The 18517-nt window shown below is 39.5% G+C and overlaps 1 protein-coding gene across 2 annotated transcripts in view; it reads right to left on the bottom strand.

Moving 5' to 3' along the window:
* Positions 1 to 231: 231 nt before the first annotated feature.
* OXNAD1 (oxidoreductase NAD binding domain containing 1) overlaps positions 232 to 18517 on the bottom strand; it is a 55742-nt gene continuing 37456 nt past the window's right edge. For both annotated transcript variants that reach the window (XM_067737400.1, XM_067737399.1), the window contains 4 exons: positions 16358 to 16499; positions 2697 to 2939; positions 1842 to 1950; positions 232 to 1168 (listed from right to left, as the gene is read on the bottom strand). In XM_067737400.1, the coding sequence (XP_067593501.1) occupies positions 1014 to 1168; positions 1842 to 1950; positions 2697 to 2939; positions 16358 to 16499 (649 nt within the window). In that variant the 3' untranslated portion in view covers positions 232 to 1013. The remainder of the gene's footprint in view (positions 1169 to 1841; positions 1951 to 2696; positions 2940 to 16357; positions 16500 to 18517) is intronic.

Genomic DNA, 18517 nt, shown 5'->3' on the forward strand with positions numbered 1-18517 from the left:
TCCCAAACAAGAAGCCGCCTCCCACGTGTAGCACTGAGGCAGGTGGCCAAAGACACAGACCCCAGGAAAGGTTTCATCTGAGAAGAAACTAACAATTAGGATACATACTGAGGTTGTTTATTAACATGAAGCAAATATGCTGGATGTTCAATTCCATAAAGCAGTTTTCCTAATAATTTTCTATTTCCAAATCCAACTTCTGAAGAAGCGAGGCTGCAGGCAACAATAAGGTAAACTAAAACATTAAATTTTTATTTATTTATTTTTGGCTGCGTTGCGTCTTCGTTGCTGCGCGCGGGCTTTCTCTAGTTGAAGCAAGCAGGGGCTACTCTTCGTTGCAGTGCGCAGGTTTCTCACTGCAGTGGTTTCCCTTGTTGCAGAGCATGGGCTCTAGGCGCACACGCTTCAGCAGCTGTGGCATGCAGGCTCAGGAGTTGTGGCACGTGGGCTTAGTTGCTCCATGGCATGTGGGATCTTCCCGGACCAGGGCTTGAACCCGTGTCCCCTGCATTGACAGGCGGATTCTTAACCACTGTGACACCAAGGAAGTCCCTAAGACATTAAATATAAAGCATTTCAAATGAAATTATGTTTAAATTTATTCAACATAAGATAGATACATAGGTTGTTATCAAATAATTTAAAGATAGCCTACCTTTCACACACAAAACCATATTTTCATGACTGAATAAAAGTCTATGTCTTTTTTTCCCTTAAGGGGAAAGAAAATCCCTATTGACCAATTCAAGGTACATCATGAGATAATCAAGCAGTTATTCATAAAAGAAAGTCAACGTAGTGAAAATCAGTTTAATCAATGAAGTTTTTGCAACAAGTTTATAATTTAAGTCTGTCAGCTGGTTTTTCTTGTTTCTCCAACCGGTCACTGAGTTCACAGCCTTAAAAACTAAGACTGGGTAGAGGTAAATTCATCCACCACGAATCACAGAGTATACTGTCTGTCCCTGTCCTCGTGGACCTCCATCCCACCCTTCTGCACCTGCGCCTGCCCCCTACCACCACTTCTCAAAGTAGATGTGCTCTTTGGGAACGTGGCTGCTCTCCAGTTCCTTGGAGAAAAAGTCTGTCATGGGAGGTGGGCCACAAATGTAGAACAAGGTCTCTCTTGAAATATGGTATCTTATCTCCTTCTCCGTTATTCTTCCTTCTACCAAAAAACAGAATAAACACCAATTTAAGCCAGACGTGTCTGTACTGAAAAGAGGAAGGACTAACCACAACTCGGCAACAGTGTTTATTTTCAGTAACTAAGCTCAGTGGGTCGCGTCCTGAGTCATCAGCATGCTGGCTCCTGCTGGTGTCCGGGCCGGACCCAAGCAGAGAGCGCGTCTCCAGGTTTCCTGAATCCACGGCAAGCAATGAGGGCAGCTGATCCTAATGCACTCACCAGACAGGGCCAGGGAGCATACTGATCTTTGGGAGAGATTCAAAACTGCCTTCAGCAAAGTAAATAAACTGCTTTGTGAGAACTCCTCCCAGGGAGGGGAAACCAAGAGAAATTTAAATTACTATTAAGGGCAAATGGAATTGATTCAGTCAAAGCTGGAGTATAATTCTTTGTATGCATACTACGGCGATGACGCAAAGGTCCCCTAAAAAATGCAGAAAATAAATTTTAATATGGGCAGCAGGAGATCTGTATATAATAAGTAAATCCAACTAACCTCTCCGTATTTTTCCATGATGAATCGTCTCTCAATTCCCCAAGTAGTGACATTCCCAGCCAGCAACTCCCAGCAATAAAGCATCTACACTCAACCAACTGGCACATCCACAAAATAACGGTGTGGATACAGTCAAAACATCTTTAGGGGACTCACCCGTGATGTACGGCTTGAGGTCTGCACTGATTTGTGTAGTCTGTTTTGTAACATGCAAACTGCATGCAATCTTCTCAGGAAATTCATTTACTAAATCAAGGATATTTTTCTGGAATGTCAAACATACTTGGTCACACTACAATTTAAAAAAATCAAAACAGATGTGCACCCCCAGGGACGATGAACCTCCACTGCCATTCCACACACGTCTGCCCCTCCGCTCTCTACTTAGAGAGATATTGTTTGCAGCCGAGCAGGCCAGAGCATTCAGAGTACAGAGGGCTATTTGGCTTTAATTGAAATCTGAATATGCTAACAAGCATATTACTAACTCTCTGGGAGTTTTTTCTTTTTTCTTTTTCTCAGGCGTGGGCAATTAAGCAGCAGTTTCACTGACCACAGTTGTGTCTTTTAACTGTTTCTGTTCTTTTGTTCATCCTTGCAGCTGCAAAGCAACCCAGAGTGAAACGCTTCTCCTGTCAAATGGACTTAGTTTCCACAGATGCAACCGCTGGGAGTTTCACATACCCAGCTGGGTCTCACCTACTCCTGTGCCATCTGAGCCCACCCGTAGTCCTCGTGACTCTCTGGGGAACCCCAGCGCCACGCTGACTTTCCTGCTCGTCCACCTCCTGAGTCAAGCCCCCAGCCCTGCCCTCTCCTGTCACTGCACTGGGAGCCTCCTCAGCACTAGCTTTTTAAATTGTCCTGGGCCTCATTTGAACATGATTCAGCCTCTCCAGCTTCTGAACTATTGCAGAGAAGACAGAATAGAGACAAGAAAGGTCCGTGGACACTAATACCATGATGCGAGTCTGCTCACAGCAAGCTATGGGACACACACTCCTCCCTTACCTTGAACAGGAGCTCACTGGTGTTTTTTGCGCTGTAGAACAGTCTGATTGTTCCAATCTCATACCCACGTCCCTTGTTCGCCCGTTCTCTGTGGAGGTCTGCTGCATGCCGCAGGATGGAAAGCAGAGGGTTAATTCCAACTCCTCCCGCAATCAACACAAGGTTTCTAGAGGCATCTGCAGGCTGAGGGTCAAAGAAGAACTCTCCACCCACTCTCATGGCCACTTCCGAGTCCAGTGTACACTGAGGGGGGAGAGAAACGAGCCTTTAATGCTGTGTAGCAAAGGTTTTAAACCATGTTCTTCCTTCGGAAAGCAGAGGGCATCCACCTCCTATATTCTGGTCAGTTTTTAGGGCCATTTTTACAGCTTGCTCTCAGTTCTCGCAGGGCCGTGAATTGATCCCACCTGTGCCTCATACAGGCCATGTGCTCCTCCACCTTCATGATGCAGGCTGCACAGCCACTCTGGTGTTGAGAAACGGAGGCTCGCTTCAGGAATCCTGCCGTTTGTTAACTTCTCAGGTGCTGAACTAACTGGGTTGTGCAGAGAGGCACTGGGCCCAGGGGACAGCCCTGACGTATGAGTGTCCTTTTCTGAGCTGTGTGCCTGTGCTCTGATTAAAGCCTTGGAGCTGAGAGGCGGGATGGGGCTACCCTGGGCTCATCAGGGCTGAGGAGTGTGGGTCCCCAGGCTTCCTCCTGGCCGCCAGCAGGGAACAGCCAGGCTGCTCCACAGGCTGAGGCCAGCACTGCGGTCCTGCTCAGTGCTGTCAGCTTCTCCCTGGAGCAGAACAGGCAGCCAGAGGTTCCAGCCTAGGGGTTGAGTACCAATCACACCCACCCAGGTAAAGCAGCTACAACTGGGTGAGGTCACTTACACCAGAGATACCATCAGAGCTGAATGCACTGGTTCTCCATGGGGGCGGTACTGCCCCTGAGGGAGGTGTTTTGGAAATCTGTGGTGACATTTTTTTCAGGTCATGATGCCTTGGGGAATCCAACTGGCATTCAGAGGGCAGGGCCAGAGACACCAGATGTCCTGTGAAGTTAGTGGTGCCCAGAAGCTGGCTCCTGCTAAGCGGATGGTTAAATCTGCAGGAATTGTGTGGGCCAGTTTCTACTGGTAGTTTGATGCCAGCAACTGTGGGAGTACTTACAGCACAGAAATCAGCAAATGAGGCAAACGAGGGCTTTTAAGTCAGAGAGCTGGTGTGGCGGCACACCAGTCTCTGTGATGCACAGGGCTGCCCTGCACAGACTTCTAAAAGATCCATGGGACGTACATGCAAGTGAAAACTGGTTTGGAACGATCTGAGACTAGACCCTAAATCATTTTACAAAAAAACTCGACCACAGGGCAGACAGCAAAGCAAGAAGAACCACAATCCTGCAGCCTGTGGAACAAAAACCACATTGACAGAAAGACATGATGAAAAGGCAGAGGGCTATGTACCAGATGAAGGAACAAGATAAAACCCCAGAAAAACAACTAAATGAAGTGGAGATAGGCAACATTCCAGAAAGAGAATTCAGAATAATGATAGTAAAGATGATTCAGGACCTTGGAAAAAGAATGGAGGCAAAGATAGAGAAGATGCAAGAAATGTTTAACAAAGACCTAGAAGAACTAAAGAACAAACAAACAGAGATTAACAATACAATAACTGAAATGAAAACTACACTAGAAGGAATCAATAGCAGAATAACTGAGGCAGAAGAATGGATAAGTGACCTGGAAGACACAATGGTGGAACTCACTGCTGTGGAACAGAATAAAGATAAAAGAGTGAAAAGAAATGAAGACAGCCTAAGAGACCTCTGGGACAACGTTAAACACAACAACATTTGCATTACAGGGGTCTCAGAAGGAGAAGACAGAGAGAAAGGGTCAGAGAAAATATTTGAAGAGATGATAGTCGAAAACTTCCCTAACATGGGAAAGGAAATAGCCACCCAAGTCCAGGAAGTGCAGAGAGTCCCATACAGGATAAACCCAAGGAGAAACATGCCAAGACACACAGTAATCAAATTGGCAAAAATTAGAGACAAAGAAAAATCAGTGAAAGCAGCAAGGGAAAAATGACAAATATCAGACAAGGGAACTCCCATAAGGTTAACAGCTGATCTCTCAGCAGAAACTCTACAAGCCAGAAGGTAGTGGCATGACATATATAAAGTGATGAAAGGGAAGAACCTACAACCAAGATTACTCTACCCGGCAAGGATCTCATTCAGATTCAATGGAGAAATCAAAAGCTTTACAGACAAGCAAAAGCTAAGAGAATTCAGCACCACTAAACCAGCTCTACAACAAATGCTAAAGGAACTTCTCTAAGGGGGAAGCACAAGAGAAGAAAAGGACCCACAAAAACAAACCCAAAACAATTAAGAAAATGGTCATAGGAACATAACGCATCGATAATTACCTTAAACGTGAATGGATTAAATGCTCCAACCAAAAGACACAGGCTCGCTGAATGGATACAAAAACAAGACCCATATATATATGCTGTCTACAAGAGACCCACTTCAGACCTAGGGACACATACAGACTGAAAGCGAGGGGATGGAAAAAGATATTCCATGCAAATGGAAATCAAAAGAAAACTGGAGTAGCAATACTCCTATCAGGTAAAATAGACTTTAAAATAAAGAACGTTACAAGAGACAAGGAAGGACACTACATAATGATCAAGGGATCAATCCAAGAAGAAATATAACAATTATAAATATATATGCACCCAACACAGGAGCACCTCAATACATAAGGCAACTGCTAACAGCTATAAAAGAGGAAATTGACAGTAACACAATAATACTTTAACACCTCACTTACACCAACGGACAGATCATCCAAACAGAAAATTAATAAGGAAACACAAGCTTTAAATGACACAAAAGACCAGATAGATTTGATATTTATAGGACATTCAATGCAAAAACAGCAGATTACACTTTCTTCTCAAGTGTGCACGGAACATTCTCCAGTACAGGTCACATCTTGGGTCACAAATCAAGTCTTAGTAAATTTAAGAATACTGAAATCATATCAAGCATCTTTTCTGACCACAATGCTATGAGATTAGAAATTACAGGGAAAAAAATGGTAAAAACCACAAACATATGCAGGCTAAACAATGTTACTAAATAACCAAGAGATCACTGAAGAAATCAAAGAGGAAATCAAAAAAATACCTAGAGACAAGTGACAATGAAAACAGAATGATCCAAAACCTATGGGATGCAGCAAAAGCATTTCTAAGAGGGAAGTTTATAGCTATACAAGCCTACCTCAAGAAACAAGAAAAATCTCAAATAAACAATCTAACCTTACACTTAAAAGAACTAGAGAAAGAAGAACAAACAAAACCCAAAGTTAGTAAAAGGAAAGAAATCATGAAGATCAGAGCAGAAATAAATGAAATAGAAACAAAGAAAACAACAGCAAAGGTCAATAAAACTAAAAGCTGGTTCTTTGAGAAGATAAACAAAATTGATAAACCATTAGCCAGACTCATCAAGAAAAAGAGAGAGAGGACTCAAATCAATAAAATTAGAAATGAAAAAGGAGAAGTTAGAACAGACACTTCAAAAATACAAAGCATCCTAAGAGACTACTACAAGCAACTCTATGCCAATAAAATTTTAGGACAACTTGGAAGAAATGGACAAATTCTTAGAAAGGTATAAGCTTCCAAGACTGAACCAGGAAGAAATAGAAACTATAAGCAGACCAATCACAAGTAATGAAATTGAAACTGTGATTAAAAATCTTCCAACAAACAAAAATCCAGGACCAGATGGCTTCACAGGTGAATTCTACCAAACATTTAGAGAAGAGCTAACACTCATCCTTCTCAAACTCTTCCAAAACACTGCAGAGGAAGGAACACTCCCAAACTCATTCTATAAGACCACCATCACTCTGTTACCAAAACCAAAGATACGGGCTTCCCTGGTGGCGCAGTGATTGAGAGTACGCCTGCTGATGCAGGGGACACGGGTTCGTGCCCCGGTCCAGGAGGATCCCACATGCCGCAGAGCGGCTGGGCCCGTGAGCCATGGCCGCTGAGCCTGCACATCCGGAGCCTGTACCCTGCAACGGGAGAGGCCACAACAGTGAGAGGCCCGCGTACCGCAAAAAAACAAAACAAAACCAAAGACACTACAAAAACAGAAAATTACACACCTATATCACTGATGAATATAGATGCAAAAATCCTCAACAAAATACTAGCAAACAGAATCCAACAACATTAAAAAGGATCATACACCATGATCAAGTGGGATTTATCCTAGGGATGCAAGGATTCTTCAGTATATGCAAATCAATCAATGTGATACACCATATTAACAAATTGAAGAATAAAAACCAATGATCATCTCAATAGATGCAGAAAAAGCTTTTGACAAAATTCAACACCCATTTATGATAAAAACTCTCCAGAAAGTAGGCATAGAGGGAACCTTCCTCAACATAATGAAGGCCATATACAACAAACCCACAGCAAACATCATTCTCAATGGCGAAAAACTGAAAGCATTTCTTCTAAGATCAGGAACAAGACAAAGATATCCACTCTCACCGCTATTATTCAACATAGTTGCAGGATACAAAATTAATGCACAGAAGTCTCTGGCATTCCTATACATAAATGATGAAACATCTGAAAGAGAAATTAAGGAAACACTCCCATTTACCACTGCAACACAAAGAATAAAATACCTAGGAATAAACCTACCTAGGGAGACAAAAGACCTGTATGCAGAAAACTACAAGACACTGATGAAAGAAATTAAAGATGATACCAACAGATGGAGAGATATACCATGTTCTTGGATTGGAAGAATCAATATTGTGAAAATGACTATACTTCCCAAGCAACCTACAGATTCAATGCAATCCCTATCAAATTACCAATGGCATTTTTTTTACAAAACTAGAAAAAATCTTAACATTTGTATGGAGACACAAAAGACCTCGAATAGCCAAAGAAGTCTTGAGGGAAAAAAACGGAGCAGGAGGAATCAGACTCCCTGACTTCAGACTATACTACAAAGCTACAGTAATCAAGACAATATGGTACTGGCACAAAAACAGAAACATAGATCAATGGAACAGGATAGAAAGCCCAGAGATATACCCATGCACCTATGGTCAACTAATCTATGACAAAGGAGACAAGGATATACAAGAGAAAAAACACTCTCTTCAATAAGTGGTGCTGGGAAAACTGGACAGCTCCATGTAGAAGAATGAAATTAGAACACTCCCTAACACCATACACAAAAATAAACTCAAAATGGATTAGTGACCTAAATGTAAGACCATACACTATAAAACTCTTAGAGGAAAACACAGGAAGAACATTCTATGACATAAATCATAGCAAGATCTTTTTTGATCCACCTCCTAGAGTAATGGAAATAAAAACAAAAATAAACAAATGGGACCTAATGAAACTTAAAGCTTTTGCAAAGCAAAGGAAACTACAAACAAGACTAAAAGACAACCCTCAGAATGGGAGAAAATATTTGCAATCAAATCAATGGACACAGGATTAATCTCCAAAATATATAAACAGCTCATGCAGCTCAATATTAAAAAAACAAACGATAGAATCAAAAAATGGGCAGAAGACCTAAATAGACATTTCTCCAAAGAAGACATACAGATGGCCAAGAAGCACATGAAAAGCTGCTCAACATCACTAATTATTAGAGAAATGCAAATCAAAACTACAATGAGGTATCACCTCACACCAGTTAGAATGGGCATCATGAGAAAATCTACAAACAACAAATGCTGGAGAGGGTGTGTAGAAAAGGGAACTCTCTTGCACTGTTGATGGGAATGTAAATTAATACAGCCACTATGGAAAACAGTATGGAGGTTCCTTAAAAAACTAAAATGAGAATTACCATATGACCCAGCAATCCCACTACTGGGCATATACCCAGAGAAAACTATAATTCAAAAAGACACATGTACCCCAATGTTCACTGCAGCACTATTTACAATAGCCAGGACATGGAAGCAACCTAAATGTCCATCGACAGACAAACGGATAAAGAAGATGTGGTACATATATACGATGGAATATTACTCAGCCATAAAAAGGAACAAAACTCGGTCATTTGTAGAGACATGGTAAGATCTAGAGACTGTCATACAGAGTGAAGTAAGTCAGAAAGAGAAAAACAAATATAGCATATTAACGCATATATGTGGAACCTAGAAAGATGGTACAGATGAACCAGTTTGCAGGGCAGAAATTGAAACACACATGTAGAGAACAAACGTATGGACACCAAGGGGGGAAAGCAGCGGGGCTGGGGGGTGGTGGTGTGATGAATTGGGAGATTGGGATTGACATGTATACACTGACGTGTACAAAATGGATAACTAATAAGAACCTGCTGTATAAAAAACAAAAACAGAGGGCTTCCCTGGTGGCACAGTGGTTGAGAGTCCGCCTGCTGATGCAGGGAACACAGGTTCATGCCCCGGTCTGGGAAGATCCCACATGCCACGGAGCGGCTGGGCCCGTGAGCCATGGCCACTGAGCCTGCGCATCCGGAGCCTGTGCTCCGCAATGGGAGAGGCCACAACAGTGAGAGGCCCACATACTGCCAAAAAAACCCCCCAAAAAAACCCAGAAACAAAAACAAGTCAAAGTATTGTTTGCCTGGATCTAACATAGTCTGAATTTTCCAGAATGTCACTGCCATGTAGATTGTATGTTGTTATGTCCAGAAATTTACCAAACATGTTCACTATTCTGGAGAACCACATCCCAGTGTACAGCACGTATGTGTGGTCATTCTGTTGCCAGGAAACACCTGCACCACCTGCATCTGTATACGTGTATTCACGGTAATCCTACACTGAGGAACAGCAACCTGCCTACCTCATTCTACCTTCTAGTTTAGACATGTCCCACCATTTATACACTGAAATACAGTCTTTGATTATGGATCACTTTCTTTCTTTATTTCTCCTTTGTATTGTATTTAGAGAATTGTGTTATATTTTAAATGTATTTATTTAATGTATGTACCTATGTATATATTAACTTTGAATTTCATTTCAGAAATGAAAGGGGGCATTGGATCCAGCAGTGTTGAGAACCCTTAATTTGGATAAAAACACACTGATCTAGGAGTCAGAAAGCTAACTTTTAATCACAGCCCCTATGAAATCCAGCAAGTCCCTTCGCTCCTCTCAGCCTCTGCTGCCGCACCTGGAAAATGGGTTCCAGCCCCTGTCCTGCTCACCCCCCAGGGCCATGGTGGGCATTGCATGACACTGTGGGGGAACCCCTGCTGGCAGCAAGCACTACATGGAGGGTATTTTGGTCATGTGGCTGTCACAGAAGAAAAAACATAGGGGGTGCCTGCTTCCTTCTTCCCTGTCACCAAAAAACAGAACTTAGGAATAAAGAAATCATTTATACTAGGAGCATTCTTGACACAAGTCAACTGAGTAGACTCCCTCAGTTCAGGCACTTTCTGAAGACCAACCCTGAGCGCTCACCTGGTGCCTTGCCTGATAGGTGCACAGTAAGTACTTTTTGATATGAATTTAATTTGGGGCTCTACAACTTAAAGAACTAAACTTAGAGAAAATCTAAGAAAAAACGAAAATTATGTGAATTCACAGAACAGGTCCTTTTTGGTCAAGAACTGTTAAATGAATGGAAATCCTTTCTCTGAGGGGGAAAAAAAAACCCATCTGAACTATTTTAAAGATGCAGGAGATTTTTACATGAAGGATGGTACATGGGTTTTCATTTTTGACAGAAGAAATTAGCAGCAAGGGTGCATTCTTTTAGGAATAACTAAAATCTAGGAATTGCGACACTGTCTTCCAAAGTGCTTTAAAATGCTCTTCCCTTTCAAGTCTTGAAAACAGAAATCTGTGGAGGCTCTGTCTAATGATGACAGCAGAGTTAATCTCTCTCCCCTCCTCTCCTTCTTGCCTGTACATTTCTCTTTATCTCTAAGAATCTAAGAGTAAAAGAGACTAAGAAACAAGACAGAAATAATTCCCTCCAATGGTCACCTTCAGAGTGCTTAGTAATGACACCAAACAAAACCTTTAGGTTACTGTTTTTAGAAACCAGAGCATTTTCAACCCTTAAGTTGTCAAGAAAATATGTCCCAGAGAGAGATAATAATCAAGAAGCCTGTCGTCTCCTTAGTGACAAAATAATCTTCAGTAGATCTATCTCCTAATTTGCTAGCATCTGGAAAGAATCAAAAGCCATCTTTGTCTTTTGTTGATCAATAAAAACTGCCAGGGTAGCATGAACACGAGACTCAAAGTGCTGTAGAGTATAAAATGGAAGCGAGTAAAGGGACATTACCTTCAATTACATGGCAATGTATCTAATTTGGATATAGATTTTCTACTTTTGAAATAAACAACTTTTCCACTGCAACTAGCGCCCAGCACACAATAGCTGTCTACAACCCTTTACCCTACCAGGAGCTTGAGCCAAAGCAGAGAAAATAAAGGAAGACATTTATGGCACTTTATTCCATGTCCCAACACAGCAGCCTGCTGCCACCGAGACACTCACGTGCCTCTATTGTCCACTCTAATAGCTTAATAAGACGAATCCTCAGGAGGAAAACAGACACCTGAGAATGGTTCCAAGAAAAATCTAACTTCATAAAGGCTGTTTGCAACTCCCACTGGGCAGAGTGGAGCAGGCAATACAATTAGGATGTGCACTCAAGCAATGCCACTTGGAGATTTTCTACAGCCTCTTGGAATAAGTTCCTTCACTGAAATGCCAATGAGCCATGAAACCAAGCAGGGAGCTATGGACCAGGAACAGGTCCAGGTCACGTAGGCGGCCAACAACTGGAGGGGGCACGTGGCACTAGGAGCCCAGATGGCTAAGCTCCTTTTAGCACTGAGCTCGGGGCACATGGACACCTTGCTGGTCCCACCCTCAGGGCATACTTTAACAACTCAGGATGCAACCTGGAGATAGTGATGGAGGAAAATCCAAAGAGAATATAAAAAGGAATGAGATAGCCGAGGCCACACCAAAGGAAGGACTCAGAAGGTCGCAGGGTAGAAATGTGACAGGATACATTTACAATGGAAATGCTAAGGCAAGCAGCTAGAAATGTGTGTAAACAGATACAACCTGACATGTAAACCATAGGAAGAATATTTTTTTATGCTGCTGTAGATTTAGAAATCTTTTATTTTTTACATTATCTTTACAGTAACAGTTTTTTGTTGTTGTACACTTCTATGAATTTTAACACAAACATAGAGAAGTGTAGCACCAAAATTGATACTGAACAGTTCCATCACCCCCCCAAAACTCCCCTATGCTATCCCTTTCTGCTCACACCCTTCCCCACCCTATCCCTTGTCAACCACGTTTCCATCACTGTATTTCTGCCTTCCAGATTGTGGCATAAATGAGATGTATGGGACCTTTGAGACTGGCTTTTTTCACTCAACATAACACCCCTGAGATTCACCTGAGTTGTGTTGTGCATCAACAGTTGATCTGTTTTTACTGCTTAATTAACAAATACAGGTGGACCTGGGAGATACTGCAGGTTGGATTCCAGAACACAGCAATAAAGCGAATACTACAATTAAGTGAGTCACAGCCATTGTTTGGTTTCTGTGCATATAATAGTTACATTTATAATGCATATAAAAGTTATGTTTACATTATACTTTAGTCTATTAAGTGTACAGTAGCATTATGTCTAAAAAAACCATGTACATACCTTAATTAAAAAATACTTTATACTACAAAGCTACAGTAATCAAAACAGTATGGTACTGGCACAAGACAGATCAATGGAACAGGACAGAAAGCCCAGAAATAAACCCACACACTTATGGTCAATTAATCTATGACAAAGGAGGCAAGAATAGACAATGGAGAAAAGACAGTCTCTTCACTAAGTGGTACGGGGAAAACTGGACAGCTACATGTAAAAGAATACAATTAGAACATTCTCTAACATCATATAGAAAAACAAACTCAAAGTGGATTAAAGACCTAAATGTTAAGACCAGATACTATTAAACTCCTAGAGAAAAACATAGGCAGGACACTCTTTGACATAAATTTCAGCAATATTTTTTTTGGCTCCATCTCCTAGAGTAATGGAAATAAAAACAAAAATAAACAAATGGGACCTAATTAAACTTAAAAGCTTTTGCACAACAAAGGAAACCATAAACAAAACGAAAAGACAACCTATGGACTGGGAGAAAATATTTGCAAACAATGCTACCAGCAAGGGATTAACGCCCAAAATATACAAACAGCTCATACAGCTTAATATCAAAAAAAAACCCAATTAAAAAATGGGTAGAAGACCTAAACAGACATTTCTCCAAAGAAGACATACAGATGGCCAAAAGGCATATGAAATGATGCTCAATGTCGTTAATTATTAGAGAAATGCAAATCAAAACGACTATGAGGTACCACCTCACTCCAGTCAGAATGGCCATCATCAAAAAATCTACAAATAAATGGTGGACAGGGTGTGGGGAAAGGCAACCTTCCAAACTGTTGGTGGAAAGGTAAATTGGTGCAGCCACTATAAAGAACAATATGGAGGTTCCTTAAAAAACTAAAAACAGACTTAGCATATGATCCATCAATCCCACTCCTGGGCATATATCTAGAGAAAACTCTAATTTGAAAAGATACATGCACCGCAAAGTTCATAGCAGACCTATTCACAATAGCCAAGACATGGAAACAACCTTATGTCCATCAACAGATGAATGGATAAAGAAGATGTGGTATATATATATATATGATGGAATAATACTCAGCCATAAAAAAGAATGAAATAATGCCATTTGAAGCTACATAGATACACTTAGAGATTATCATACTAAGTGAAGTAAATGAGACAAAGACAAATATCATATATCACTTGTATGTGGAATCTAAAAAAATAATACAAAAAAACTTATTCACAAAACAGAAATAGACTCACAGGCATAGAAAACAAAATTACGGCCACCAAAGGGGAAAGCTGGGGAAGGGATAAATTAAGAGTTTGGGATTAACATACATATACTACTGCTATATATAAGACAGATAAACAACAAGGACCTACTATATACTACAGGAAACTATATTCAATATCTTGTAATAACCTATAATGGGAAAGAATCTGAAAAAGAATATATATATGTATGTATATGTATATATATATATATATACACATACACACACATACATATATATGTATACAGTCACTTTGCTGTACATCTGAAACTAACATAACATTGTAAATTAACTATACTTTTTTTTTTTTTTTTTTTGCAGTATGTGGGCCTCTCACTGTTGTGGCCTCTCCCGTTGCAGAGCACAGGCTCCAGACGCGCAGGTTCAGTGGCCATGGCTCACGGGCCCAGCCGCTCCGTGACATGTGGGATCTTCCCAGACTGGGGCATGAACCCGTGTCCCCTGCATCAGCAGGTGGACTCTCAACCACTGCGCCACCAGGGAAGCCCAACTATAATTTAAAAAATTTCTTCATATAAAGAAAACCTTTATTGTTAAAAAAAAATGCTAACTATCATCTGACAAGGCAGGGTTGCCACAAACATTCAATTAGTAAAAGAACACAATTATTTGCAAAGTGCAGTAAAGTAAGGCGCAGTAAAACAAGGTCTGCCTGTATACTGTATGAATGTATTGATATCACAGTTTATCCATTCACCTGCTGAGGGGTGTTTTGGTTGTTTCTAGTTTTTGACAATTATGAATAGAACCACTATAAACATTCATGTACCGGTTTTTATATGGACAATTCTTTTGTTTCTCTAGGATGAATACCCAGGAGTGGTACTGCTGGGTATTCTGGTAAGTGTATATTTAGTTTCATATGGAATTGCCAAAATATTTTCCAGGATGGCTGTAGTATCTTGCTTTCCTTCTAACAATATAAGCAATATAAGAGTTCCAGTTTCTCCACATCATTGGCAGCACTTGGTATTGTCGATCTTTTAAATTTTAGTCATTCTAATAGGTCTGTAGAGGTATCCCACTATATATGGTTTTAATCTGCATTTCCCTAATGGTTAATGATGCTGACCATTGTTTCATTGCTTATTTGCCATCCTTATATCCTTTTTAGGGAAGCATCTGTTCAATCCTTTGCTCATTTAAAAATTATGTTTGTTTTATTTTTGCTGCCTTTTGCAAGTTCTTTATATATTCTGGATATGAGTCCTTTGTTGGATATCTAATTTGCAAATACTTTCTCCTAGGCTGTGGCTTCTTTTTGAAAATTCTGTTATAGTGTATTTTGCAGAAAAAAAATTTTAATTTTGATTAAGTCCGATATATAAATCTTTCCTCTTAGGAATCTTGCTTTTGGTGTCATGTCTAAGAACTATCTGCCTACCCTGATGTTCAGAATATATCCAGTGTTTTCTTCTAAAACCTTTACTTAGACCTACAATATATTTTGAGTTACCTCTGAATATAAAGTATGAGATTTAAGTCAATGTTCCTTTTTTCTGCATATGGATAGACAACTATTCCAGCACTGTTTGTTGAAAAGGTTATCCTTTCTCCATTGAATTTCTTTAGCACCTCTGTCAAAAATCAAAAGGCCGTATGTGTGCCGGTCTATTGAACTCTTTAATCTGTTCCATTGATCTATATGTCTATGCCTTCACCAATACCACACTGTTTTTATTACGGTAGCTTTATTTTAATCTTAAATTTGAGTAATGTGATGCCTCCCCTGTTAGTCTTCTTTTTCAAAACTGTTTTTGCTACCCTAGTTCCTTTGCTCTTCCATATAAATTTTAAAATCAGTTTATTTGTATCTACAATATTTGCAATATAGCACATTCCTTTTTGGTAAAGGGGATAAGCAAGTGCCTGAGATGGGATGGAGGTTGTTGGTAAATATAGAAGGCACACTCTAGAAGTGAAGGGGATGGCAGTTAAAAAAAAGATAAAGGTCAAAAACTAAGAAGACAATTAACTGATCTGTTCTTAGCTCACTCTTTGTTATTAGAGTTCTAGTAGGTAATGAACAGCAGCATAGGGTTGTGTTGAGGTCCATGATAAACAATGAATTATTAGCAGCAAATGTGGACTCCTTCTCAAAATCACATGTGAAGAGCTCTCCAGAGACTGAAATGGAGAGGCAGTGGCACCACAGGTTTAGCAGTGCTCAACTGGGCACGAGAAGTACGTAATCAGAGATTGTTTCCTCTCCAAATAATGAGAGAATGATTAGCTTAATTCTCTTCATTTAAGATGGTCAGGACAAAATAATCTGATTTATAGATTTACCAATTACAAGACACACACAGAGCCAATTTCCAAAAACGTACATATGAAGTAAAAATGTTTTAATCCTAAAGCAGCATTCAACTGAATACTGTTTGGTGACCCAGAAGGTATTTCAAGACCCCAAAGTATCTTTGCATCATCCTTAGTGCATCAAAAAGGTTCTGCTTCTTTAACCTTGCTACAGTCTGAATTCTGGATGGAGGGGAGCTCTTTGTGAGCTTCTACCCTTTTCATGCAAGCCTAGGTTTCTTAGGTGGATTAAGTGAGCTGAACACAAATTCTGTGGGAGACAGAGATCCCAGATCTCCCAGTTTAAACACAGGTTTGCTCACCTGATTGTGAATCCAGAGAGCAGGAGGGTGGTTTGTGTATTTCACTGCCAATTCTATCATTCTCTCTTGTTCTAGCAGTCTGGGGCTGGAGCATATTGAGAACCCACCAACCACAGAGACTCCTGGGATAAAGAAGTCAACCCTAAAAGGAAAGGCAAGTAAATAACTATTGTTGAAGCAATTTTAAAAGTGGGTAGTAAGGTAAACAAAACTGACAAACTAGACTAAGAAAAAAGGAGAAACAAATAAAATTACTAAAATCAAGAATGAATGATGGGACATTATCACCAACCTCACCAAAAAAAAAAAAAAAAAAAGATTATAAAGGAATTCTATGAATAAGATAAAAAATTAGCTAACTCAGATGAAATGGACACATTCCTTGAAAGACACAAATTACCTAACTGGACTCAAGAAGAAACTGAAAATCTGAACAGACCCATAATAAGTAAATGGATTGAATTAGTAATTTTAAAACTTCCCACAAGAAAAGAATAGGTCCAGATGGCAGCACTGGTGAACTCTATCAAACATTTAACGAAAAATTAATGCTAATCTTTCACAAATACTTCCAAAAAACCCAGAAAAGAACCCTTCCCAACTTATTCTATGAGGTCAGTTACCCTGATACCAAAACCAGACAAAGCTATCACAAGAAAAGGAACTATAGATCAACATCCCTTGTGAATATAGATGCAAAAACCCCAGGAATACAAGATTGGTTTAACATATGAAAATCAATCCAATGAAATAAACCCACTTAACAGAATAAAGGACAAACCCATGTGATCATCTCAATAGATGCAAAAATGGCATCTGACAAAATTCAATACCCTTACATAATAAAAATACTCAACAAACCAGGAATAAATGTGAACTTCCTCAACATGATAAAGGCAACTATAAAATATCTACAGCCAACATCATATTTAACCTTGAAAGGCAAAAAACTTCCCCACTAAGAACAGAAGCAAGACAAAGATGTCTGCTCTGACCACTTCTACTCAACATGGTACTAAAGGTTCTAGCCAAAGCAATTAAGCAAGAAAATGAAATAAAAGGTATCCAGATTGGAGGGAAAGAAGTTGCAGATGACTTAATATTGTATATAGAAAATTCCAAGGAATTTACTATAAATATATTAGACTAATAAACAAGTTCAAATAAGGCTGCAGGATTTAAAATCAGTAATAAAAACCAATTTTACTTCTACACACTAGCAATGAACAATCTAAATGTGAAATTAAGAAAAATAATTCTATTTATAATAGAATAAAATAATAACTGGGAAGAGTCTTTAAAAGAAGTTTAAGATTTGTACACTGAAAACTACAAAACATTGTTGGAAAAAATCAAAGAAGATCTAAATAAACAGAAAGGCTTCTCATGCTCATGGACTAGAAGACCTAACACTGTTAAGATGGCATTAGTGCCCAAAGTGATCTACAGATTCAATACAATACCTATCAAACCCTAGCTGGTTTCTTTGCAGAAACTGACAAGTTGATCATAAAACTGATATGAAATTCAAGGAACCCAGAATCACAGAAGAATAAATTTGGAGGATTCATACCTTCTGATTTCAAAACTTATTATAAATCTACAGTAATGAGGACACTGTGTACTGGTGTAAGGAGAGGCATATATATCAATGGCAAAGAACTGAGAATCCAGAAATAAACTCTTAGATTTATGGTCAACTGATTTTCAACAACAATACCAACACAATTCAATGGCAAAAGAATAGTCTTTTCAACAAGTCATGCTGGTTTTCTAGTAATCTATAAGGGAAAAGAACCTGAAAAAGAATATATATACACACACACACACACATATATAAATAACTGAATCACTTTGCTGTACACCTGAAACTAACACAACATTGTAAATCAACTATACTTCAATTAAAACAAACAAACAACAAGTGGTGCCGGGACAACTGAATAGCCACACAAAAAGAATAAAGTTGGACCCCTACCTCACACCATATACAAACTTTAACTCAGATCACAGACTTAAATATAAAAGCTAAAATTATAAACTCTTAGAAGACTTACACAGGAGTAACTCTTCATGGCAACAGATACTTAGAAATGACACTAAAACACAAAGGTCAAAGAAAAAATGGAGAAACTAGACTGCATACAATGAAAAACTTTG

The sequence above is a fragment of the Pseudorca crassidens genome, chromosome 5, assembly GCF_039906515.1.
Source record: "Pseudorca crassidens isolate mPseCra1 chromosome 5, mPseCra1.hap1, whole genome shotgun sequence".
Classification (NCBI taxonomy): Eukaryota; Metazoa; Chordata; class Mammalia; order Artiodactyla; family Delphinidae; genus Pseudorca; species Pseudorca crassidens.